Source organism: Cyanistes caeruleus, chromosome 3 (genome assembly GCF_971803275.1).
Source record: "Cyanistes caeruleus chromosome 3, bCyaCae1.hap1.1, whole genome shotgun sequence".
NCBI classification, from domain to species: domain Eukaryota; kingdom Metazoa; phylum Chordata; class Aves; order Passeriformes; family Paridae; genus Cyanistes; species Cyanistes caeruleus.
The window spans coordinates 34275875-34302553 of record NC_141703.1 but is presented as its reverse complement, the minus strand read 5'-3'; the positions used below and the strand labels follow the sequence as shown (position 1 = coordinate 34302553).

Sequence of the window (26679 nt, the reverse complement as noted above, 5' to 3'; positions counted from 1 at the left end):
CTTCTGCTCACATGTGGTACTAAAAGCATAGAGCAAGGCATGAAAAAAGAACCAATGAATTAAGAGGCACTCTGTGGTTGTGCTCTTGCATTTAATCTCATCTGTTAATAACTTGGGGTTACAGTGTTAACTGAGGAGATGAACGACTCACTTTAAGCATCTGGAACTTCAAAAACTCCAGTCATCCATAGAATCAAGAACCATGAGAGAATCAACAGGTCTTTTGTGCCTGGTCTTTTGTGGTTTCAGAGGTAAAGATCTAAGGCAATGTTGGCTCTATAAGGACCAATTCATGGATGTTCACTCTTTTCATATGCTAGTAGAGAATAAAAGTATGTCAAGTTTTTCTGAAGCATATCTGTGAGAAAAAGGTTGGGAATAACAAGCACATATGTATAGGTGTATATTCTACCTTAAAAGCAGATTTAGTCAAATGAGCATCTCATTTTGGTAAGAATCACTATGACTACCACATTATAGATGCCAACAGACAAAGCAAATGAAAGCTTGGACATCAGGTCTGAGCCCATGATACTTATTCAGAGGTAAAAGCAGTCCATTCTCAGAAGTTTCACTGTAATTCCAGGTTAAATGAATTCCATGCATAACTGTGTACATAATTTTTTGAACACTGTCTGTGTTGTAAAGACATAAGAAAGGACTTCTGATCACAAAGAGTGTAAAACCCCACAGTTTATTGTGTCCTCATCTTCGGAAGAAAACAATTTTGTGGTGGTAACATACTGAGTTTCATGGAGAAGGGTAGTGAAAAGTACCCAAGTGATAAAATCAGAGCCATAAGAAGTGTCATGGAGAGTCAAATGGGACTCTGGAAAATTAAGGAAGTCAGAATTTTCATTTGCCAGCTTTTCCATGCTCCCACTCTGAAGATGTCTTGAGCCTGCAGAGAAAGCAGCAGGAAAGCAGGGTGTTTCTATGTGGTCTCTCACATTATGTATCTCTGAAACAGTGAGGAAGTTTGAGGTTTTGGGATTTGGCTGCTTTGTTTTTCAACTGGAATCGATACAGCAGAACAATCCAAACAGCCCAGAAGAACAGTAGTGTTTTTGCAGGAAAGGGAGTTGTTCTACCCAGCTTTTCTTGTCTATATTTAGGACAACTTCTTACCTAACTTCTTAACTTCTTACCTAAGCCTTTCAAAAATGCAAACAAATGAAACACATTTTAAAAATTCCCATGTAAGGAGGGTGCTACTGAGGATGCTACCAAAATCTGACATTTTTCAGAGACCAGAAAACTTGAGTTGCCTTGCTATTCCCCGGGAGCTGGAAGCAAAATGAGAAACGAGAAAGGGAAAGAAAGAGAAACTGAAAGAGAAAAAAGAGTAAAGGAGAGAAGAGAAACCTGGGGAGAGACACTAGGGCTGTTTATGGACTTTTGGCTCTACAGGGAGTGAAGTTGCTACAGAAACAGTATCAAACCAACATTTCTTAAAAATCACAAACCTGGAAGAATAATTTATTGCTCCAACAAAAATAGGAGTGTTCACAAGAACTGGCTGGTGTTTTGCTGTACTGATGTGTTGCAGCTTTTGTGTATGTCACAAAAATACAAACAAGAACCCTAATTGTTTCCTTGCAGCAAGAACTTTCTAGTCTTTAGCCTAGAACAGAGGAATAGCCATAGGAGACCAGAATAAAGGACTTCTTCCTGCTGGAGCATCCAAGGTATTTAGTTAATAGATTCTAAAGCCTGACCATCCTTTCCTACTGATTTTCGGGGTCTTTGCCCAGGGATGGGGAAGTGATACCTTAGTACCACACCTATTACCACCTCCATTGTTTCATGGATATGATTTATGGTTTTCTCATTAGTGTGCTGATAGTGAACAAGTGTTCTTAATGATTTTTCTGTCTCAGCAGCTTTCACAGTGAAAGCAGTGGGGATGTATGGGGTGCACCAATGACCATGATCAGCTCTGTGCCAAGCAGGATGGAGAGGATCCAGTAGACTGGATCTGTTTAATTGTCTTTGGATTACAATGGGTCTTGGCTTTAGCTTTCCTACTTAATGCAGGTGCTTTTATCTTTTGGCAATTATAACTTAAGTAGGAGGGTCCTTCTCTGGTTCTGTTTTAAAAAGAAAATAAAAATAAGGTTTTATTGAAAGCTCATTTAGAAACACAGAATCACAGTAAAATTTAGTTCCAACATTGATCTCTTGACAGTAACCTGGTCTAGTGGAATTTTATCACTGAGAGGACTTTATTTTCCGTAATAGGATTTTATGAGGTAATTTTAACCATCTTGAGACTTGATGGAATTATAGAATCATAGCCTGAGTTGGAAATGACCCTCAAGGGTCATTGAGTTCAACTCTTAGACCTCCTCAGGACAGCCCCAAGAGTCACACCGTGTGTCTGACAGGGTGCATTGTCCAAATGCTGCTCGAACTCTGTCAGGCTGGTGATGAGACCCTTTCCTTGGGGAGCTGTTCCAGTGCCCAACCACCCTCTTAACCACCACATTCTCTTAATACCCGACATAAGCCTCTCTTGACACAACTTCAGGCCATTCCCTTGGGTCCAGTCACTGGTCACCAAAGAATGACCAGTGCCTGCCTTTCTGCTTTCCCTCTCGAGGAAGTTTTCGACTGCAATGAGGTCTCTCCTCAGTCTCCTCCAGGCTGAACGGACCAAATGACTTCAGCTGTTTCTCATACAGCTTCTCCTTAAGGCCCTCCACCATCTTTGTAGCCATCCCTTCTTTGGACTCTCTCGAATGGCTTTATATCTTATGTTGTGGCAACCAAAGCTTCACACTGGACTTGAGGTGAGGCTGCTCCAGAGCAGAGCAGGACAATCTCCTCCTTTGTCCAGCTGGCCATGCTGTGTCTGATGTAGCCCAGGACAAGGTTGGCCCTCCTGGCTGCCAGGGTGGGACTGACTCATTGAATTTCATGGAACTGGAAGGTCAGAATATGTGATTAGCTCCGAAATTGAGGGTTTTCTCTCATATCTCCTTATTAATTGGAGGATTCAGGCTGTTATGCTTCTGTTTCATCCAGATGTTATAAGAGCACACAACTAGCTTGTAACTTTTGCAATTAGCAAGTGGCAGACTTCTGCTGGAGAATTCAAAAGTTCAATTTCCAACATTTCACACTCAATAGATATACATGTGTACATCTGCTACCTGTTAGCAATCATGTATTAATTCATTCTTTCATCTAACACAGAAGGAAGGGATGAAAAATGGGAGGCAACAAATAGAGTTATGGGAAAACTGTATCCTGAACTCTTTAATAGTACTCACTTTTTGTGAGCAAGTGATCTTTCTTAATAGGCTTGGCTGACCTTCATACAATGGACATTCATACAGATGTCAAATTTTATTTGTGATCACAATTTCAGAATGGCTGTACATTTTTCAAGACACTAAACCAATGGAGATCCTGAATCTCCTTAAGCCTTAAACCCCTTAAGCTTGGTTGTTCTTACTTATTATTTTGCATGGTGTTGAAAAACAGTATAACTTCCAAAGCAATACTGATTTTTTTTTTTTTTATGAAATACTGTGATGTTCATCACAATAAAAACCAGAAATATTCAAAACTTAACTGTTCATAGAAAATGCAACCAAATACATGGAGGCTTTTAGAGATAAGATCTTGGGGAATTGACTCTACAGTCAGTGCTCTTCTCCCTGCTTCCAGAAGTGAGAGGATATGAAAAACTTCTTAATTTTTGCCAACAAGGTGTATATGCTTGAAAAAAACCAAGTTTCTCATTTCACTTGCATTCCATCACTTCTTCAATATCTATTATTTCTTCAGTTTCTTGTTTTTTTAATAGATTCATATATTCTGTCTAGTAAAGGAAGAATATAACATTTTGTTAGTGTTTCATGCATGAGATTAGTCACAAGGTCATGACTTATCAATCTCCTGTCATTCAAATTTGTTATTTATTGTATAAAACCTGTAGCAGGACTCTGACAATTAGAAGACCAAAGTAGACATGACTAGATCTTCCCTCCATATAGCTTCCAAAGAACAAAGACTTTTCAACTAAAAATCTGGAAAAATCATCTTTTAAAGCATAGAAAAGTTAACATGATGAAGGAAGAAAAATGAAAAGGATTTATGAAGGCTCACCAGTAATTCAGTGTGTTCCTGCAGACAAATTTTGTCTTCCAGACCTGCCTGTAGCCAACCTAAAGACTTTGCAAATTGCAGCAAACATGCTCTCTAGAAGGGCAGTTCCTTCAGTGTTTGTCTGTTTGTTCCTTCTCATGAGTCATTCCAGCATTCCACAAAATTTAGCACCTGTCACCATTCTGCTCTGTTTTCTTGCTTACCATACCCTGGAAACTTCTACCTCCTTCAGCATCATTACCAAATACTAACATGGCAAAACTACTGAAGATCCTTTCTCTCCCTATCTGATTCTGCATTGTTATTGTGCTGAGAAACTTATGCTCAGCATTGTTTTAGTGACAGCATATGGTTTATAGGGAGAGCAAGGTGAAACTGTATTTTGTCCAATGCCCCAGGTAGAGAGATGACAATTATTTCATAATGGAAAAGGTAAAATAAGTAATTTGCAGATGGACTTTGTCCATATTCCAAGAACAAGAAAGAAAATTGATTCTTGCTTGCGTGCATCTTTCTGACAGTTAGGTCATAGATTTGAGACTAAATTTTTAAATTTAGGGCACAAAATTTAGAGTATGAAGCATACCTGGAAGGCCGCTGGAGAGGGCTCATGGAATGGGTCTCTTGGCCGTGGTACTGAAGCGGATGTTTTTTTCAAATAAGCTCTTCTACGGTGACAAAAAGGTTTGGTGAAAAAAAGACTTAGTTTGCAAATGCATGAACACATTCTATATAATAATGCTCCTGAGGTACTATTTTATTCCTCTGAGACATAAGTAGTGCTCTTCTAATTCCAAAGGAGCTAAAAATTACATAGGCTGAATACAATGTTATAATTTTGTTGTCCAGAATTTGGACGACAATAATTTATTTTATGACTTACTAAGACTTCATAGGAAGTTGCTTTTTTGAGTATGTGGAAAGGAAATGTCAAAACATGGAAAAAATTTCATGTAGCACACATCTGCATTACAGGGTCTGATGGTAGGAAAGAGGTGCTGATATAAGGCCTTGTACCAGTATTGGAAAGCGTTGTGTTATATTAATCACTTGATTAATATAATCAAGTGATTATATTAATATGATATATATCAAGGATAAGAAAGTTGGGAATCAGAAGTATACAAAGCACACTTGAGGAACATCCAGCAGATTATTCCTAGTGTAGCTCAGTGTCAATTTTCTCCCTCCCTTTTCTCCTTTTAAAAAGAAGCCAGAAATTTTCTGTTGGGGAAAAAAAGTGTTATTTCAACTATAGAATAAAAATTTTGCACAAGAAATAAGGCTTACACTGTCATGCAGATGAAAAATGCGAGGCCTGCTGCCAGCCCTGGTATCAGAAATAGCATATATGATGAAGTAGGTGTAAGTTGTTGTGTTCCTGAAAATCAAGCAATCATCAAAATGTTGGTTAGCATCACAGGACATGAATGATAGCGCAGCTATGTGCAACCTGTTTTGCATCAGGGTGTCAAGCACTGTATGAAAGGATGACTTCTTTAGCTCAGCACTTCACTGCCCTGCAGCATGCAAAGGAATAGAATGGCTGAACAGTTTGTGGACTGTCCGCAGGAACCTGATACCTGAGGACCTGAGTCCTGCAGAGTATTTAAATATCTGAGGTGGCAGAGAGCAACAGCAGGAAAAAGGAGTTTATAAAGTCAGGAACAAGGATTGGAGAAGTAAAACAGCTGGCAACAGAGCTCAAAAAGGTCTGCTTTGTTCACTCTCCCTGTGCAAGAAGAACTGTCTCCCAAGAATGACTGGAGAACTCCCTAAGATTAAGAGATACGGCAATTCTTCAACTCTCTTTGTCCTAACAAATTAAGGTTCAATTATCAATGTGTTTACATCTGTAAGCATGAAGCAAAAAATGAGGCAGACAGGTAATAACTGCACAAAGGGATTATAAAGGGATTTTGATTCTTACCAAATTCCACAGGCATACTCCACTCTCCCCAGTTTGGGCTTACCAAACAAAAGCCCGCATCTGTTGCTCTGATTCTGATGCTGTACCTTTTACCTGAGCTGAAGCTTTCATAGAGGTAGGAATTATTTTCAACTATTTCTTCCTAAATGCAAAATAAGTAGAATGAGAATTTTGGTATTATTTTTATATAATTATGATAAAATTGTATATTTTGTATTTATGTAATGTTTCTGTGGCCAGACTAGAGTGAAATAGTAAGTAGTGAAATATCCCTTAGTATTGTTTCATCTTAGTTCCTCTTTTTTGAACATTTTTATCATTGGGTAATATGAAGATGAAATTTGCTGTATGCTTCCCTGGCTCCTTAGAATTTGCTAAGCAATGGGACTTTAGGGAAAAAATTCTCTAATGATCTGTTCATTACAGTGGATGTTTTCAAAACTGAAGTAGAGTTCGATAGCCAGATTATACAGAAGTAAAAAGTTGACTTTTTTTTTTCCTGCCATCTTTATGTTGACTTAGTCTTTGAGGTAACATTTTCTTGCCTCTTACATCTCAATCCTTTCCAGATAGTATTAAAAAAGAAAAAATTCTTCACATTTTTTGTGTTACACAGAATCATGATCCGTGTTTTTACATATATGTGAATCTGCTAGGAAGTAAAAAAGAATGTAAAATGGAAGATTATGTGAAGTAATATCAAATTCCACATGTGCAGGTGGTTTTGTACCAAGTTTTATAAACAACAGTTTTAAACTTCAGATTTAGGAAACTTATCAATTATGAGCATGTGTAGTACATTGAAACAGGTAGTGTGAAACCAAACCAATTTGGTTAATACAGAAGTAATTTCATACAGCATAAATGTAAGATTAATACAGACTTACTCTTTTAGATGCAGTTTTGATTTTTTTCTCAACATCAGCCTAGCAACAAGAGAAAAGTTTAATTTTTAGGATTATTATTTTTGTTACTATATAATAAAGGGTCTTCTCTCATGAATGTTTGATTTTCATAAAGAAAAGGTTTATGTAATATTTAAAATGCCTTCTTTTAAAGATTGTGAAAATTTAAGCTCTTTTTCCACTGAGTGGTTTTGTTCTTCCCACTGATGCTCTGGAATATTGTACCATTTAAATTTTATTTCAGAGCTGAATATCAAAGCACTAAATAACAAAAGAAAAAGGCTCAAGTTGACAACATGTTTACATTTTAATTGTTAAAAAAAAGTATCTAAAATTTACGAATAAACTTGGACAATGTTTTTTCCATTTTTTTTCTTTACTGTGTATATTTTGATTCTTAAACATTAAATTTAACTAAGTCATGTCTCCTTTTTTTTTTTAATATTTTTAATTTTTTACTGTTGGAACAAGAAGTTCACAAATATTCTGAGAAATATTTTCAACTTTACTTTTGAAGGATGTAATATTACTTTCCATATTCATCCAAGATTTCAAAAGGAGAGGATGAGAAGAGAGTGCTGGTTGTATGGCATTATGTGTGGAAATAGAGACAAAAAAACCACTCTTAAATGTCATAATTATTCTTACCTTGTTTTCTATGGCAATTTCATATTTGAAACAGCTGCTTTTTTTCACATGACTTGTGCGAGGTGGTTGCCACCAAATATTGCAACTATGAGAAGCTTCTGTACAGTTCACTGTGACATTTAATGGAGGGGTGAGTTTTTCTACAATAATATAATCAGAAATACTATTGATTAGTAACAGCTCTCTTCACTCTGCCATTTTAAAAATATGGGTAGATGTTCAAGCAACTGATCTAAAAATATGTAATGCAACTTTAGCAGAATTTCTATATTGTCCCCATATTCTGAAGCAGGACCCCCTAATTTAATATTTCAGTTGAGGGGCCTGGAACACGAGCTGCAACAGTAAGGAAAACTAAAACACAAGCCACTTATTACATTTTACTGAATTCAGCATATGATTTATGCAGGTTTGGTTTTATTTATTGGGTTTAAGGGTTTTTTTTTTTAATACTGTATTCAAACTAAACAGAATTTTTTATTAGCATTCTTCCCTTAAAAAAAGGGAAGTTTTTGGTCACAGCATTAAGGTAACTGGTTCTTTTCATTATGTGGAGGAACAGCATTATAAGATAATAAGATCAACATCTAGATAGTCCCACTCAGGAGTCCTTAGCTAGTTAATTCTAAAAGATGGTACCTTTCTCTCAGAGAATAAATATTTGACAGAAATGTTCAAAATTTTCTGACCTATAATTCCAGATTGTTTCTGTATTCATTAGTTTTTATCAATTTTTGTACTTTAGGACTGAGAAAAAGGAAAAAAAACCAAAAAACCCAAACCTGTTATAGGGAGCAGTATTTTTAAAATGTATGTTTTTTCCCAGGGATGAATTATTAATCCTTTTAACATATAACTGGAAATTAAATCAAAAAAATTGCTTACCAATTTGGTACAGCCATATATTCTTCCAATATGACTGAATGTTTTGTCCGCTTCTGGACCCATTTACCAGGAAATAAGCATATTTATTTTCTATTGTCACGTTTTGAAATTGACATCCTGTGTGCCTTCCAAAGTTATCTTTGATGTAATTTTGGCATTCTGTGACATCTTCATTCCTTTACATGAAATATTGTATTAAAAAAAAATGACAATGTCACATGTCCAACCACAAATCAAAATTCCCAATATTCAAGTGGACCTACTTACTTTGAGGGCCTCCAGTACAGGAAGTATTGGGTATCTTCTGTAGCAGTCCTGCCCACATGCCAGGTACAGTTCATGAAGGAAACATTAAAAATGACACAGACAAAATTTTCAATGGCTGTCCCATTCATGCCTGCAAACACAGAAAGATCCCATTTCCACTCTGCAGAAAGCCTGAATAACTGCTCTTTGCAAGGTCATTTAGCCATTTTTAACTACCTGCTTGGCAAATCCAACTGTCTATTGTTTCAATCTTGTGCTTTTGTCCTTACTTGAAGTTGGCAGTGATTTTACTTGCCTTGAGCCATGAGGATTATCAGTCATTGTTCCAGAAGCCATAGATGTGACTGGGTTTTAACTGAGTATTTAATCAACCCAAGCACAGGGACTTAGTGAAAGTTAATAACAGAGACAGTCACCGTGGTGTCCTCTGTTTAGATCTCCTGTTTAGCTGAGGCCCAGTCTACAGTGGAATGTAAATTCCACAGCCATGAGCAGGATGGCAAAATTCTTTCTGCTGTGCTTAAGTGCTCTGAATTGTGGTTATAAAGCCCTAATAATTTAAATGAGATGTCCACCACTTTCTTCAGTGTGACAACTGGCTGGTTACAGTCTAACCCTGACACTGCTTAGCCTCCAGCAGTTAATCCCTGCAGAAGTGATACAATTTCAAAGAGAGAATGATATATTTTTCAATTAGATATTGAAACTGGCTGTTTATCTTTTCCAGTACTTAGAATTCAAGGATAGGAAGAATCTTATTAGCACCGAATTTGACAGAAACAGGCCTGAATATCCATATAATTAGTGTAAAATTTAGTGTAAAAACAGGCCTGAATATCCATATAATTAGTGTAAAAAACAGGACAAAGCTTAAGCAGAAGTTTATGGCTTGCTTAAGTTAACTCACAGCCTATGCTCTCAACCTGAATGAATTCCTTGTGTGTTCCTCCCCTACCAAAAGGTAAGATCTCCAATAGGAAATAATAACATGTAATAATAATAATAACAATAATAACAACCTCAACAGCTGTCATTGTGAATTGAAGGAGTGGGCCACAGCTCTCCAAGACCAATCCAACCCTTATTCATTGAGTTTAAGAGTTTAAGCACCACACACACAAGCTTTGCATTTACCTCTCTAGTTAGCCTTAAATCTCCAAATCTGATTCTTTCATCTTTGGAAAAAGAAAAGAGGAATTTTTAAAGAGAAAGTTGTCAGAGTGCTCCTGGATTTCTAGAAATATTTTTCTCTTCCAGAAGGAAGGTTAAAACTTTTTCAAGTGCTTGGTTCAGCAGCATTTCTTTCAATGGCAGTGTTAGCCTAAGCATGCTCTGTCCTTCCCCATCCTGCCTGATTCCATCCTGCCCCCTTGTAGGGCCCTGTAGTGAGTAGTTTTGAACAAGTGACCATCTTTACAACTAATGCTCCTCTCAGTAGTGTTTTGTTTTGATTTGTTTTGTTTTTTGTTTGTGGGTTTGGGTTTTTTTCTTTTTGGTTGTTTATTTTTTTTCATCCTCTATCAGAAGTAGTAGAACAAGCTCATCTGAGATGACAGTGTGGGCTAGCAACTAAGAAAAGAGTTGCCTAAACTATTTCTGTAGCTGTAATAAACACTGACCCATACTTGGTCACTAGAGGTATCAAAGCTCTCAGAATAGGGTTGTTTACACCCAATTTATGTGTAAGTTTATATATACTTAACAAACTATTTTTAAGAGTTCAGTGATTACAGTACTGTGATGAGGTGATGGTGAGTTTGGATCAGATCTCTGGTCTGCCACAGATTCACTTTATGGCCCAGGGCCAACCCAGTCTGTGCACTTCACTTCCTCATTTACAAAACAAACAGAGAAATTGTCTTCCCATGAAGAAATTGCTGGGTAAATGCAGCAGTCTGAAGTATGATCACAGGTGCTGTGCAAGGGTCTTAGAGAGATGAGCTTCTTCAAGCCTTTAGCAATGCTGTAAATCTAAAGATAAAAAGGGTTATTCTGATTTTAAATCAGTTCACAACCTGGTTCCTGTGTGGGCCAACAAGCAGTTGAAGTGTTCAACAGCAAAGGAAATATTCAGGCATATGCTGTGAATATGAGTCTCTCTATACCTGTTGCTAACTAGACCATTTTCCCAAGGTTTTAGGGAATTTATTTTTGATTTTTTATTTATTCATATTTCTGTGGTTATGCCAAAGAAAACGTAGCAAAATATATAAATACCACTACCCTTTCTGTAATGATTATTTTTGAGCATACTCTATTAATCCAACACTGTCAGTGTTACCTTTTTATTTTTAGCAATACCTGGAATAGATCTAAGTATTCATGACACTTTCATCTCACATTATTTCAAAGAGATACTGAGATTTTTCTGCCTCCAGTTTATACTAAGGACTAGCTGAGTTTTCCTAGTGTCTTTTTGCTTAACCACTCCTATTTGAAATGTCCCATATTTGTCACTTACATATGTATATTTCTTTAAAAAATGGTAGGACCATATGCTTATCAGTCTATTCTGTGAGTTCTAATGCAAAAAAAAGTTTAGTTTCTCTGTATAGTACTCATCCTTCTGAACTGCCTCCTGTATTATTTGATGGTTTATAGTAAAATACATATGCAAGTATGTTAATATCCTCTGAAGCATCTTTTTTTTCAGAAACAAATAACATATTTTACTATGTTTAGATATATTTAAAATCTTTCACATCCTTTTCATAAAAAAGGTAAGATACTTAACTGAGATGTGACAATGATTGCACACAACTGCATAAAATCCACTATTTCAAGTACACAGAGTGCTTTAATTTATTTTTTTTTTTTGTTTGCTTGTATATTTATGTCTATTTTGTCAACGTAGATGATCTCCATCTCTTGGGCAGACATCAGAAACAATGTAGGCACCTTAGCTTCAGAAAAACATCAGAGAGAAGAAAATGTGACTCTGCAATCACTTGTGGTTAGTGACATTACTAGCAGGGAAGGACAGGATCTCACCTTTGGGTCTTGAGCCCAACAGAATTTTTTACTTTTATTCACTGATTCTTCAATTAAAAAAATGCATAAACTGTTGACTCTTAGACATAATTGATCAGATGCTTTATAAAAGATGTTAAATAACATACTTGATACTGGAAATTAAAAAAAACAGACAAACAAAAAAAAAAAAATTCAATTACTTTAACCTTTCAACCTAACTCTGAAGATGCTGTTAGGTGTGAGGTGGAGTTTGTCTCACCCATACTGAAAAGCTGTATAGATGCTCATAGGGGAACCAGTAATTCTATACTGCCTTAACACTATCTGGAAAAAAACAGCTACTTTAGACACAGTTTATTCAATCTAGTCTAGTACAAGATGAATGAAAGCTTCACTATATTTAATTTTTTGTCATTCACCAAACAAATAGCCCAGAGGAATCTCTCTAATTCTGAGCTATCCACCTTTGTCAGCTAAATCCAAGAGGACTTGTTCCTTTCCTTTCTTGCACCATCTGGAATTCATACGTAATTACTAAACAAAAAATACTGCCACTATTATTTTCTTCATTGAAAAGTTATAATTGAAAATGTCTTTTTCTCTTCATTCTTATACCTGTGCAAGTATCATGTGCTGCTTCTCTTTGGAAAAACAGTTGCAGTAGAAGAACGGTATTGTTTTTCCCAGAGATGTTTCAAACTTCCTTTTACATCTCAAAGAGTTCCTGTGCAGATTATTGATGAAAATCTTTAGGAAAACGAAAGTATTTCTGTGTGAAGTTGTTTCCTTCTTGTCAAGTTGTTTATAAAGTTTCTATGAAAATGGGCTGCTGCTAGAATCTGTGCTACAGCACAAGTTATTTCTCAGAGATGCCTGAACCCTAACACCCTTCCAGAGGGGTAGTTATGAGTTCAGAAGCTGAAATGCTACTGCTGTGTCTAATCTCATCTAGGCTGACTGGAGAGGTGTTTAGATGAGAATAAAAACTGCCTAAAAAGCCCCCCAAAACTTATACTTTGTTTTTAATAGGACTATTTTCTGTTAAGGGGAAGTCTGTGTTGAGTACAGTACATTACACTAGACCTCTGAGGTTCATTTCCCAGCTGTGACTCTGAAAGAGTTTGAAAGATATTTTTGTCAGCTGGAAAATATGAAATGAAAATATGAAAATATGCTTCCATGTAGGATGTGCTATGAAGGTAAAATTATGCCTGTATTCCTGAAGCATTCTCAGGGAATTGTGTATATGAAATCTTCTAAAGTATTAAAATCGTGAAAGAGAAAGGATGCTGACATACTTCCATTCTACTGGTGTCTAAATGCAGTAGTCCTAAAAGAGTTCACTCCATTTAGTGATTTTACTCTATGGATGGAAAGACCTAAAATCCAAACGTTTCCAATTTGACTGTGTTTTCAAGGGAAAGTGACACAGGCTCTCCAATTCAGTAATTCAGGTTTAGCCTAACAAAATACTGCTATGTGGATGAGGCCAGTAACACTGGGAACACTGCAAACTTTAAAATATAAACACAATTATTTTAATATTTTATAAAAAGTATGCCATCAAAATACTGGTTAAGACATTCATCAGAGTGAAGCAGGCACTTGCTATCAGGTAGTGTCTATCCATCCATCACGGTTATTTTAACATTAAAACTAGCAGAAATGACAAAACTCAGTATTTCCTTGCCTAGCTCCTTTGGAGTTAAGTAACAGAGAAACAGAAAAAAAAAAATAGAAAAGAAAAACCGACAAAATTAAACCTACCTCCTCCTTGAAGACCTGTTTCCCTTTGGTTCTTAGAGTAATGGAGAACAAAAAGGATAGAAACTATGACTTTGCCTTGGTTTTTGCATGCTTTGACAATGTGATTTCATTGCCTCATTTCCCTTATCCTCACTTCCGTTAAACCATGGGGAGAAGCAGGGTCACTCCCTGCCTTGGGAGACAAATAGGTCACAACAGAGTGGCACCCTCTTCATTTCTTGATTCACATAATTTTCAGTCATTTCTGTCACACATTTTTCATACAGAAGTTTGTACAGGGCACCACCTGAAAGGTAGATGAACCCAGGTTTTCCTTCTGGCTCAGGTGTAGGTCAGGTATCATTGCCTCAAGCCACGCCACTGTTTTCTGCTTATTGCTTAGGGATGCTGCCCTGTACAGGAGCATCAGCCCCCTGCTCTGGCCTGCAGAAGAGCTGCTCCCAGCTTTGCACTAGCCAGCCTCATTCCCCATAGGTGGGTAAAAAACCATGTCACCAGTCTCAACAACCTTTCTGCTTTGTGTACACATGTTTCTGGGGTGGGTGAATTCAAAGCACAGATCAGGGGAAGCTTCTGTAGGTTTGAAATGTCCTGAGTGTACCAAATTAGCAGTATGTCACTTGTCTGTGCTGGTGTCCTGGAACTGAGAAGCACAGAACCTGCTTTTTCATGTAGTCCATAGCACAGTCTGAGTACAGAGCCCCCAGTCTTCCTCATCTTCAAATATTTTTTATCAGGAAAATGGAGTCATTAAAGCATTTAAATTAAAACAGCATTTAAATTAAATTAGTTATAATGTTCATTGAGTGTACTTCTCTTTGGTAGTTATATCTCACTGGTAGAGTGGTAAATAATATAAAATCTGCTCTCCTTCTGTTTGTCTGTATCTTGTACATCTTCATTCCCAACAGTCTTTGTTCTTGTTGCTCTTCTGGGCAGAGGAGGGCTAGGTATGGGATGGTTCTTGAGATATTTCCTCTTCTTTAGGGCTCAATTCCTCAATTTTATTCATAGAGTAAACAGCAGGACATTATCATGTACCCTGCTATGACATTTCATTTCAGGACCTGCAGAAGTAAGGATTTCTAATTGCTCTCTGTAGAGGAATTGAAAGAGGTCTGCTGGAAGACTGTGATAATACCAAGACTTTTGTAACTACTCATTTCCTGTAATTCTTGAAACTGGACTCTGTTCTGTTCTCAGAACAGAATTATTCTTGGAACCCTGAGTCCCAGCACTAGAGAAGTTGGATGATGGTGGAACTGCCACAGTGAATTATGTTACCTGAAACTGAGCTGGAATAAAAGTCTTAATTAATTTTCAAGTAACTTTACTTAATATTTTTTTTTTCATAAAGATTAGAAAAGTTGGAATCTTCAATATATATATACAGAGTAAACAACATTCTATTAGTTTCAATGTAGGCAATTTAATTAATTGTATGGAATGTAAGATTTAGGATTATACCCAAGATCACCTCTGCAGAGGATTTGGAATTCTACACAAGCATCCCAGTCTTTTCAATTGGAGTTTCATAATCAGTCCTTGACCTAGATGTGGATGATTTCACCAAGCCAGACAACCTGATGATGACTTTCTCCTTAGCTGCTGTGCAGTCTGAAGGATGATTTAATTTGATTTTCTTAATGAAAGGGAGGGCAGTTGCATGCCAGAGTGGTCAAAAGGCATCCTTTTCAAGACCAGCACATTTTACCACAGGCTTTTTGAGTCAATCTGTATTCTTCTTAAAACCAGAATAATTTTACAACTTCTATATGAATAGATTTGTAGCCTTTAATTTAAAACATAAGAATTCCACAGCCTGCATTTAGACTTCCTTATAGTTAATGCCAAGAGTGAACATTGCAGTTAAAGTAATGAAGAGGTTAATAATCAAAAGAGAACCTTTAATTCATTTCTGATATTCTTCCTCTCATCTAATCTATTTTAAACCAGTCACCTTTATGTGAGGTATCAAGAAACAGGAAGGAAAGTGTAAGCAGAAGTTTGCTAGATATGAATTTGACTTTAAGAAGGCAGAGCTCAAACACAGCATATCTCTGTATGGGGCTAGCCAGTAGGTACACTTGACAGTCTTGTTCTGGATATCACAATACCTAAAAGATGAATTAAAGCTCAGGTCCTCACTGTGTGGCGATGACTCATGCAGACATTTATTTCTGTTTACAAGTATTAATTTTCCTCCTCATTTCCTTTATTTTCATGGTTCAGCTTGTTTGTGCCTGATCATAGGCTACCACCATGTGGCCACTTTGAGAATCTTACTGAGTAACAAAGGCTGATTACTCACTGGGCCTGGAAAGCAGCAAGGCATTGCCTACACAAGACATGAAGGCCATTTGGAGATTTTTGAGGGCATAATTTTGCTTCTTGATGGCACTCAGTCATCCCTTATTTAGACATTCTGTTATTTGGTTTGTGTGTGTTTTATTCTGCTTTAATTCCACGCCCCCCCTTGCAAATACTTAAAAAACACACCTTAATTTCAGAAGGAAAATTTTCTGTAAGTAGCAGCCTTGGGTTATTCCATGCATTAAACTCTAGACCACATTTCTACTCACACATTTCAAACTCAATTTCAAATCATCCCCATGTAAATCCCTCCTATTAAGTCCTCTGATATGGTGCCCCTCATTGGTCTTGCCACTAGGTTGGAGAGACATCAGTTTGACGGATGGATGGTTAGATGGCTGGATGGGCTCATCCAAAGACAGTCAGTGCCTCAGTGCCCAAGTGGAAATCAGTAAGGAGTGGTGTCCCACAAAGGTCCATGCTTGGCTGAGCACTATTTTACCTCTTCAGCAGTGCCAAGGCCAGTGGGATCAAGTGGGATTCAGTGAGCTTGTGGATGGCACCAGGCTGAGTGGTGCAGTTGTTGCATTAGAGGGAGGGGATGTTATCTAGAGGGAGGCTTGAGGAATGGGCACGTGTAAAATTCATGGAATTAACAAGGTCTTGCTCCCAGGTTGGGGCAATAAAGCTACAGAAAACTACAAATAAACTACATGGTTAATATATTCATTGCAGGAAAAAAAAAATAGTTTATTTCTCAGAGAATTGTATCTGGCAATAATCCACATGGGAGATGGAGTCTACTACAATTTGAAACCTAAATCCAGTCTCCTACCAAAGTGCATATTTATTGTGGTGTTAACATTTCACCTCAGCCTTTTTCTCTGTGTACAACAAATTGTTAAAAAAGTGGAAAATTGGAAATAGTTTTGATAAGGACAGTAAGGCAAAACAGCATTTTCCTCACTTGATAAAGACAGTAGAACAGAACAGCATCTTACTCTTATCAAGGACGGTAGAACAGAAGAACACAGCCTTGGAGAAATAGATAAAGGATGTAACTTAGGCAGACAGAAATCATGTAAAATGCAGGCAGGATGCCGGCCCAGCTCTGCAAGATTGGCAAAGCAGAAGTTATGCAGAACTGTAGTGTGCTTACTCAAATGCAGAGATTGAGGAACAGCCACCTAAAAAAGACACCAGGCATTGAAAACAGAGCCCAAAGAACCATGTAAGGACGTAAGGACATAAGGGGTGTGATCATGTAAAATAAAATCAAGGGGGTGGGGATATCTAATGAATGTGTAATCAGTGTGTATGATACAATCTCTGCTCACCTGATAATCAGCACACTTGATAAGAGGAAATACCCTCGGGATGACCAGCATGCTGCAATAAAGAATGCCTACTTTTTAATACTCAAAACTGTGCTAGATGGTTTCTATTCAGCCAATTTCTATATCAGATTTAGATAAAAGTTTTTAGCTACATTGTTAACTCCTAATCCTAGATTTTATTTTATTTTAATAGTTTATTTTATTTTAATATTTAGTATTTTTTTCCAGAATTAAAGCTCCATACAGTGGATGTTAAACAAGACTTCAAAGATGTCATCTATTTTGGAAGTGTAGATTAAAACTGCATATTGTATTCACCTATAATTTAGTTGCATGATCCTGTGCTCATTATAGACTCTGTGAAAAGAAATTGATTCTTTCTGGGTGCAAATGAACACCATAAGGGACACGTTTTATCAGAGTGTATTTCTTTCCACTGAAAATAATGATAGCTGAACTTGATTTGTGTAGATAAAAAACATCTGAGCAGAAAAGACGGAAAATTCTTCATTACAGAATTCCTTTGCCTTTTAAATTACAATGACATATACCTGATTATTCCTAGAAAGATGATAAGCATCAATCTGAAATTGTGGTTCTGCTTTAATAAGTACTTTAAATCCTTTCCCATTCACTCAGTGTTGTACTCTTACTCATGGAGAATTGTGCTGAAGTTGCTTCCAGACTAAGCTACTCTGAATTTTGTGTGAGAAAATATTGAGGAAGTAAATAAATTATGTACTTCCTCTACCTTTCTGTGTTTCATAGAAGACTTGGGCTTATCATTTTCTAATAGTGAAGTTTTGCATTTGAGATACTTTATTCTTAGATGTTGATTCATTGTTCAAGTTTGTGAGGTACAGTATCCAAGGAAATTCTTCTTTCCTTTTTTTTTGTTTTCTTTCAGGTCTTTCAACAACTATTTGTCCTATATTTTTCAAGTTGCTGTAGTTTTTCCTATGAGATGTGTTGGAAATGATACAGTGCTTTTAAACCAGCAATACTGAATAGATCTTAGTATGCTTTCCATCCATTTTGAGGGTAGTCATTCTATTAAAGCAAGTTTGATTTTAGCTGTAGAAGTTGATTTTTCTTTAGAAGCAGAAAAGATCTCAAGTCTGACTGCAGTCCATCTTCACCACACTGACATGTCCTTTTCAGGTTTAGCAGCCTTCTTTACTGACCTGTTGACAACAAATTTTCCTGATTTGGCTAATCTTTATGTTCAAAGGACATGTCCAAAACTCAGCCATGTAATTACAGGTCTGATCTAATAGGAGATGATCAATGTTAGCATTTCACCCAGCAGAAGGGATGGCTTTGAGAGAACACCTCTTTAGCAAGTTCTCCTGAAGGTATTGGTACATCTATGTGAGATAAGGCAATGGCTTTATGCTGAAAGGTGGTAGATTTAGATTGGATATAGTTGAAGAAATTCTTTCCTGAGAGGGTGGTAAATCACAGGAGCAGGTTGTCCATAGAGGTTGTGGACTCACCACTCCTGGAAGTGTTTAAGACCAGTTTGGCTGGAGCTTGAAGTACCATGGTCTAGGGGAAGGTGTCCCTGCCCATGGCAGGGCAGCTGGAATGAGATAACCTTTGAGGTCCATTCCAACCCAAACCATTCTATGATTCTATGGTTCCTCAGAAACAAAACCTAAGGAACAACGTTTTAAAAGGAAGATAAACATTTAGCCACACACTCTTGTCAGATAAAAATTAAGTGGAAGTGGCTAAATTAGTGTGACTCAGCCTAATGTAGGGAACAGTTTAAAAGAGTGATGACAACCCTGAACCAGCTGGGCAAGCGTGCGAGCTCTCACGTCAATAGAGCTGGTGGTACAACTTGCATGATTAAGTGCACTGGTAAGGATTGGGGAGAAAAAGTAACATCTGCAACTGAAAGGTCAGAGATCTGACTGATTTACTAGTTAGCTGATCTGACTGCACACAGGGAGTTGAGTAAGCTGATCTATGGGAAAAGGGAAGTACCACTGGACAGAATGCGGGAAAGGATTTGAAAATGCTAAGGCAAGCTTGGTCCATAGTGGAAGCTGGAGTTTTGAGAAATCATCTCAGAATGAAGAGTATGTCTCATTGGGACTCCCCAGAAGACTAAATGGGGAATTATATAACTTTCACAGTTGAAATAGCATCATAGAGGGCTGCATCCTCTCATCTTCTCCATCAGAAAAGCATGTGTCCTTCTTGGGGCACTGAAAACCATGGATGGACTGAAACCTCTGTGAACCTCTGCCAAAGGTAAGTCCTAACAACATTCCTTTCTAAAATGTCAGGAAAATTCACTCCCTTCTCTCAAGTTTCCACCGGGAGGAACCCTCCCTCCCTCCTCTGTGCTGGAGCAGCCTTCCTCTGTCTGACAGATTTAAACCTGGCAGATTTATTTCCTGGTTAGTTTTTTTTTTTAACTGATGACAAACAACAGTGTCTATAGATAGGTCAGTCTTTTGGGTGAAAATATAGTTGTTCCAAAGATCATTGCTGTTATAACACACCCCAGAAAGTGAGGGTACACCAGGGTCTTGTTAATATATCTCTTTGGGGCAGGTTAAAGTGAAATGACACCAACTGACAGATTTTTATAAATAAATATAAATATAAATATAAATATAAATATAAATATAAATATAAATATAAATATAAATATAAATATAAATAATATAAACATGTAGGGTTTATTTTAGAACAAGTTGGCTGCAATGGAAAGCAGGTATGTATATATTTTGGTTATTATCCATAGTAATATAGAAGCATAAAAATAACACTTGAGAAAATGTATAAGGGAAAAGAAAGAAAGGATAAGAGTAGAAAGATATCACACCTGTGGATCCCAAAACAAGACTTGACTGTTGCAATTTTGATACCCTTTATGCCCATTGGTCAATGTGATGGTCACAGTCTTGGTCCATTGGGGATGGGGGAAACCCAGAAACCACAAAGCTCAGTGGATTAATACATGCTGAGGCTCGGTGGGGATGCTGGGACACCACCCAAGGAGCAGGGAGCCTCACACTGTCTGGTGCAAGACTGTGGATTGCAGGGCAGTAAGGAGTCTTGGGTGGTTTATAACATCTTCTAAGACATTTCAGCTGCCTCTTTCTTCACTGTAGTTGAGCCAATTATGGACCATCAGAAGAGATGAACATCTTCAGGTCACATCTGAATGCCCTAGTATGTCCCTGGAAGGGAGTTTTCACTCCAGTCACTTGTGTAAGGGAGGACACATGACATGGCAAAAGCACTATTCCACCTCACTCGATCTGCTTCTTATAGGCCTCTTCCCTTACCTGGCTCAAACGCCAGCTTGTAGCCCCTGGTGGTGGCTGTGCACCCTCTCTGCACCTGGATGATCACTTTGAGCATGGTCAGTAAAGCACCTGAAGCTTTTGCAAATGAGCAGTTGTTTTGAGTCATTTACTATTTTCATTCCAGTCTCTCACAACTGCCTTCAGTGGGCTTTCTTTCTCAGTGTATCCACCCTGAGCAGAGGCTGAGACACCACAAGACCTTAGTGGAAGAATTTGTATTAATGAGTTCCAGGTTAGTAGTAAGGAGTTCGAACAGGCACAATTATCAATGTTGACCAATAATTAAGACTGATGATCAGAGTGTCTAGAAATGTATCTTTCTCTAATACAGAATGAATGTTTGAATATCTCTCTGGGTGAAGTAACCAAGAACAATTATTTTCTTAGATGCTTCAGTTATGAAGAAGATGACATGTTTTGAAACTGTGAGCAGAAAAGCTGTTCCAGAAACAAGTGGTTTATTTACTTTCACTTGGCAGATGGATGGACATTTTCCCTCTGCCTGTCTCTGATGAATTTTATACCACCAGTCTGTTTGGCTGAGAGTCATTTTCTTTCAACTGAGTGTTAAATGCTGCTCTTCACTGTTGTGCTCTTGGACAGACAGTTTGGTAGGGAGGAGTGTTACAAGGTAAGAGAAATTTCCTAGAATGATGGCTATAGCAGATGGATAGACTTTTTTCTTCTCCATATTTGGTTTCATAATGAGCACTGACATACTTGTCTTTGCTGGGAATGTCATCTGCACATATATGCTGCCATACTTGGTTAGTCCATGAGCACCCTACATGAGCACTAGAAGACTCCTTATTTAATATCAGAAATCTAGTCAGGAAGCAGATTTTTTAATAACTGCTTGTAAATCAATAGATGCTTTTGCCAGTGCCAGTCCTAGTGGCATTATGAAAATTAGGACCTGAAGTTTGAAAATGTTGGAGGGAGTGTTTTTGAATACCTGAAATGTTTTCTGCATACCAACAGGGGAGGAAAATAGAATGAATCATTCTGAAGGACACTCTTATATTAATTGTATAGAAGCAGCATGGAGATAATTAAAAAGTGCTCCATGAAAGGAGTAGAATGGAGAAAATTTTTCTTGTTTAAAGTCTCTTGTTTTTAAAATCTGCTATGTTTTAAAGGTTTTATGCAGACATTAAGTATTCTGCTGTCAGCACTTGAATATCTGATCAGGAATAGGTGCACAAATTAATAATCAGGTGATGATATATATGCTCTGAAGTGCCTAGGAATTTTCTCTATATTAGGCTATGTTTCACCAGTTCCCTTGAAATAATACAGAAGGATCTCTTCCTGAAAATATTCAGGATGCATAGCTATTGTTTTAATGATAAAAGATAAATCATTCTTTCAAGCCTTACTCTCTTAGGCTGCTTGTAGTCACAACTATTGTGATACATCAGTAGTCTGACCATCACCCCAGAGAAATTTGTGTGCATAATGAGACATCAGCTTCTGACCAGTGTTAGGAGTTTTTTTTTTATGTAGTCCATTAAATTTAAAATGGAAATGACAGAATAGAAGTAATTAGCTATTTCAGATATATCTGGTGTGATTTGGAAAACTTTTATAATTTCTCTGTGCCTCAGTTCCTCACTCAGGAAATATTAGTGTTCTGTTTTTATCTATTCACTCCCTCCCCCATCTCTCCCATTATATGCAGTGCATATCCTAAGGCAGGTGTTAAATGGGTCTGATTTAGTCTAATGGTTTGTAATCACAACACTAACAGCACTATGCTTATAATTGAAATCTTTCATTGATTCCTCTTGATTAGCTAAAGCCAATATATAGCCAATATGGCTATATAGTATTGGACATCTTTATAGGACTCTTTCTCACTCCTGATGCAAAGTAACCATACCTTACAGTGTACCCCAAACTTGCACATTGCAATCTCACAAATCTCTGCCTGTAGGATTTGAGAGAAACTGGAACAGAGGCATTGTGCCTAAGGTCGAGTTTCACTGTCAACAGCTGGGTATTTGTTGCAGACGATAATTTTCAGAAAGCAAAGAGATGCCTCCTCCAGGAAATTACTTTCTCAAGCCTTGCACTGGTGTATGTACATACACATAGTTTGGATGGTATTACAAAATGATCCATGACAAAAGAAATGTTACCTTTTGAGATTGCAGATGCAGTGTAGAAGGCTGCATGGACAACTGCCATCCCTATTTTATGAAACAGAAACATGAGATCAGCTTTAAAATAATAGAACTAAGAGACCCAGATAGTGGAAATTTAGTCACTGCAGTAGAAAGCTGTGATTTCAAAATTCCCTTCTGTTAACAAGCACATATCATTTTCAGGACACTCCCTTTACCTTACTGCTGTCCTTAAGGCCTGCCTCACTACTCCTTTGCAGTGAAACATCTCACTAACAGCCCAAATTTCTGAAACTTCACTTTCACTTCAGTACAAATCAAAAGATGAGTTTCCCTCCTCTTCCTCTCTTGGTGTAAACAGAGGTGGAACTCAAGGCATCTCAAATATCCCCAGCACATATTTGCAAACACTATCTGTGTTGACACAACAAACTAGACTGCAGGGACTGTCAGAAGGAAAAGACCTTGGCCTTTAGCCACATGCATGGGACTTCACTGCCTCCACACAGGCTTCAGAGGAGTGGGACAGAAATGGTTGTCAAGTACTAAACGCTCCTTAAAGCACAGGTTTCAGGAGTGTGAACAGTCATTCCTTTCCACAGGCACCTAAATGCTGGTGAAGTAGCTGCAGACTGCACTATTTTATTTTTAATTACATGACTTGCTGTTCTGATCATGACATGGTTCCAATGCATCACTGATGGACTGAAACTGCTAAGCAACTCAGTGTGAGTCTATTAAGGATGGAAAAAGTGTTGAATTCCTACCATTCCTGCTTTCCTGAATAAATTAGAAACATATGAAAATTTAAAAAATAAAGTAAAATCCTTTAATTATTTAAAAAATTAATGGAATTAAATGTGTGTAAAGGAATTAACTTCTTTTGCCTGAAGTCAGTGAGTTATGGTGCAAGAAAAGAGGAAGAAACATACTGCAGTTGTTGAGGTGCTACCATTAATTCAAAGTACAAAGCACACATTAACCAGACAAAATTTTCATTTTTTTTCTGATAAACAGAAGACACAAGGGGAAATGAAGTTTTCTATATTTTAAAAATTCAGTATTGGGCTTGTAGTCAGGTTTTCCACCATTACTATTGGATTTGAGATTCCAAGTCACACACTTCTCATTTAAATAAAACATACTTCTAAATATAGTAAAGTTCTTCAGAAGCATTTACCTTCCTTTATCTTAGTTCATCATTAGAAAAATGTGGGTTTTGTACATCCCCACCATAAGATCATGTCTGATTAACAACAGAACAAGGAAGCAATTGGATTCAAGCACTCAAGGTTGGTTTAGCCTTCCCTTGAATAATTGTATTATCTAGCCTTAACAACAAAAAAAAAAACAATCAGACAAACAAACAAACAAACAAAAACCCCAAAAAACCCAAAAAAGCAAAAAAAAATGGGCCTAAATATATCCTTTTCTAATCTAAAATCAAGATTAGCTTATTGAATCTACATATATGGAAAATCCAGATATAAGTCAGAGTAATCACTGTGAAAGTATTTTACTGAAAGAAAGAGGCACCCAAAAGACAAAGCAAAGTTTTTAATACTTTACTGTTAACAAGCCAAAACATTCTATTGATCTTCTCTATGACATTTCTATTGCTGCATTATTTTGTTTGTATATTCTTTGAAACATGCATATTCTAAAAGAATAAAACTATTTCCATACATAAGTTTAACAGCCTCAGCCTGGGATCAGAGTGCAGAACTTTAGGTTTCTAGCACTTCACTGAATAAGCATGGAAGGTGTTTCATGGGATTCTTCCTTTTCCCAGCATTTCTCTGCTGAGTGTCCAGCATTTAAAGATGGGGAAAAGCAAAGAAAAAGAGCCAGTTTCTATGCTCTGGAAAGGATCACATCAGCTAGAAAATGATAAAAAACTATGTTACTTTATCTCTTCAGCCCTTTATATCAAGGATTGTGAAATATTTTGTCCAAATTTGGCAATTTTTGAAAAAGGAATAAAGAATGCAGTCTTGACACCTTAGGTTCATTTTTGCACTGAAACCTGGGGTCAGATCCTTAGTGAATAAACTTTTTAATGTGAACAATGAGGCATATCTGTTTCAAGCCAAAATACCAAATAAAAACAAAAAAAACCCACCCATTTTTTATCCATTCTTGCCCCTCCAAATACAGCTTAAATGGAAAGCTGGAATGCAAAATATCAGTGTGTATGAATAAAGTGGTTGTTTTCAAACCCTCTTATTATCAAGTCAGTCAACTCCCCCTAAGAATGACATTCATAAATTGTCAGTGTGTCTTGGAATTGGTGATGACTGCAAATTAACTTACTTTATAAAGCAAACCATTTAAAAGGACAGTTTCAGAGACTAGGCTGGGCAAACCTTCAGATCTGAACAGTTAAACAGATAGTCCTGCCTGTTCAGAATGCAAGATTTATTTGTTCTTTTTCCTTATTAGTTTTGTGACTTTTTTTTTTTTTTATTTGGTGCACAATGAAAGATGCATATTAGCCACTATAAACAAAGAGAGCAACAGCAAGTAGGGTAGGATCTTCCTGGGATTTTAATTTCACAAATGTGATTTAATTTCTTCTTTAATATTACTTCTTTTTAAAAGATCATTACAATATATAAAAAATTTGTAAACCTTTCTCTTCAATATACCAAAAGGAAACAATAGTAAGGGCTCTGACTTTTGAGTTAGTCATGCAGAGATGTGTCTCCTTAGAGGTCCAAGGACTTTGAGTAAGGCTCCAGTTGGTGTTTGTTTCTTCAGAGGTGTGCTTCAGCCCCTCAGTGGGAAGTGGCCCTGGCAATGGGCTTTTTTGAGGGAGTGCCTTGTGAAAAGGGAAGTCTCCTGAATCAATTTCTCATTGTAGTCCTAAATCAAGACATTCTCCAGTGCTGATCTGACCTCCTTCTCAGGCAAAACTATGCATAGGTACCCAGGGTTTAACAAGCACTAAAACTAAGGTAAGTTTTGGAAAAAAGAGTATAAATGGTCCTCCTCTTTTGACTCTACATCTACCAAGAGATTTAAACTTTATTTGACCTATATTGCTTATTTCATCATTCATTGATCAATTTCTACATTTTCTACAATTAAAAATGGGATGGCGGGGGGGGAGTGTTGAAAAGTATGACCTGACAATCTTAAATGAAGTCTAAGTTTTAGGTAGTCAGACAAACAGTCCCAGTTATTCCCTTCATCTAAGACTGTGCACTAGAACAGTGAATAAAACATTTTATTGTTTAATGGTTGAATATACTTTCCAAATTTGGCATAATATAGTTTTCAAGACCCCCCTGAAATTGTCTTTTTTGACAATTTTATTATCTATTTTTCAAAGAAAATACATACATACAAAAACTATTTCTTAAAAAATATAGGATGATGTATTAATCAGCCCCAGAAACTTTTTTAAAAATAGCTTTATTCAAACACATGTATAGTGTGGATTTAAAATCAAATAGTTTAATTTCCTGCCACTTGAACTAACAGCTCTTAAGTTTTGTGAAACTTGCTTTAGCTATTTTCATTTTCTTTCTCTGTCTACTTCCCAAATTCACCAGGTGGGCATTGCACAAACAACCTCTGCAGCTGCAGTGGTGGATGGGCTGGCAGCTCCAGTCAGTTCTCTTTCTCTTACTCCAACAACCCACTACTGTAAAACAGACATTGCTGGGCACCAACCAACAGGTATTAGCTGTACTTGAAGCTCAGAAGTGAAAGAAAGGGGATAAATAAATGAAAAAGAAGTTATAAAATATGTATAGTATTTTTTAAAATTATTTTTTTAAAATGTCCATTTTTGACAGGAACTTGCTTGGAAATAATTTGTGTTTTTTTGTTTCTGCTTTTGTTTTTTGTTTTTTTTTGCATTATGGCTATTTTTTAGATGATTTGGATTATTGAGATAATTTCTATCCTACTAGATTAACTGGAGTGTTTGCAAGTATATTTGGCTAGTATGCACTTTTTCAGAGACAAAAGAGCTAGAGAGTCTTATTAGAAAAAAAAATTGTCAGGCAATGAATTTTATTTTGCACATCATCGACTGAATTTCAGCACCATATGCTAACTCAAACCTCTTTGTAG

The 26679-nt window shown here is 36.9% G+C and overlaps 1 protein-coding gene across 2 annotated transcripts; it reads right to left on the bottom strand.

The window, feature by feature from the left end:
* Nucleotides 1–3336: 3336 nt before the first annotated feature.
* Nucleotides 3337–13614, bottom strand: LOC111945793 (granulocyte-macrophage colony-stimulating factor receptor subunit alpha-like). 2 transcript variants are annotated; one of them, XM_086880702.1, is made up of 9 exons: nucleotides 13492–13614; nucleotides 8752–8881; nucleotides 8485–8660; nucleotides 7600–7739; nucleotides 6934–6972; nucleotides 6047–6188; nucleotides 5407–5497; nucleotides 4703–4784; nucleotides 3337–3829 (listed from the first exon to the last, which is right to left on the bottom strand). In XM_086880702.1, exons 2-9 carry the CDS (start codon nucleotides 8877–8879, stop codon nucleotides 3752–3754), a joined length of 876 nt encoding a protein of 291 aa, XP_086736828.1. In that variant the 5' UTR covers nucleotides 8880–8881; nucleotides 13492–13614; the 3' UTR covers nucleotides 3337–3751. The 2 variants fall into 2 exon arrangements, with proteins under 2 accessions (XP_086736828.1, XP_086736829.1); XM_086880703.1 differs by lacking the exon at nucleotides 13492–13614 and adding an exon at nucleotides 12340–12448.
* Nucleotides 13615–26679: the final 13065 nt, after the last annotated feature.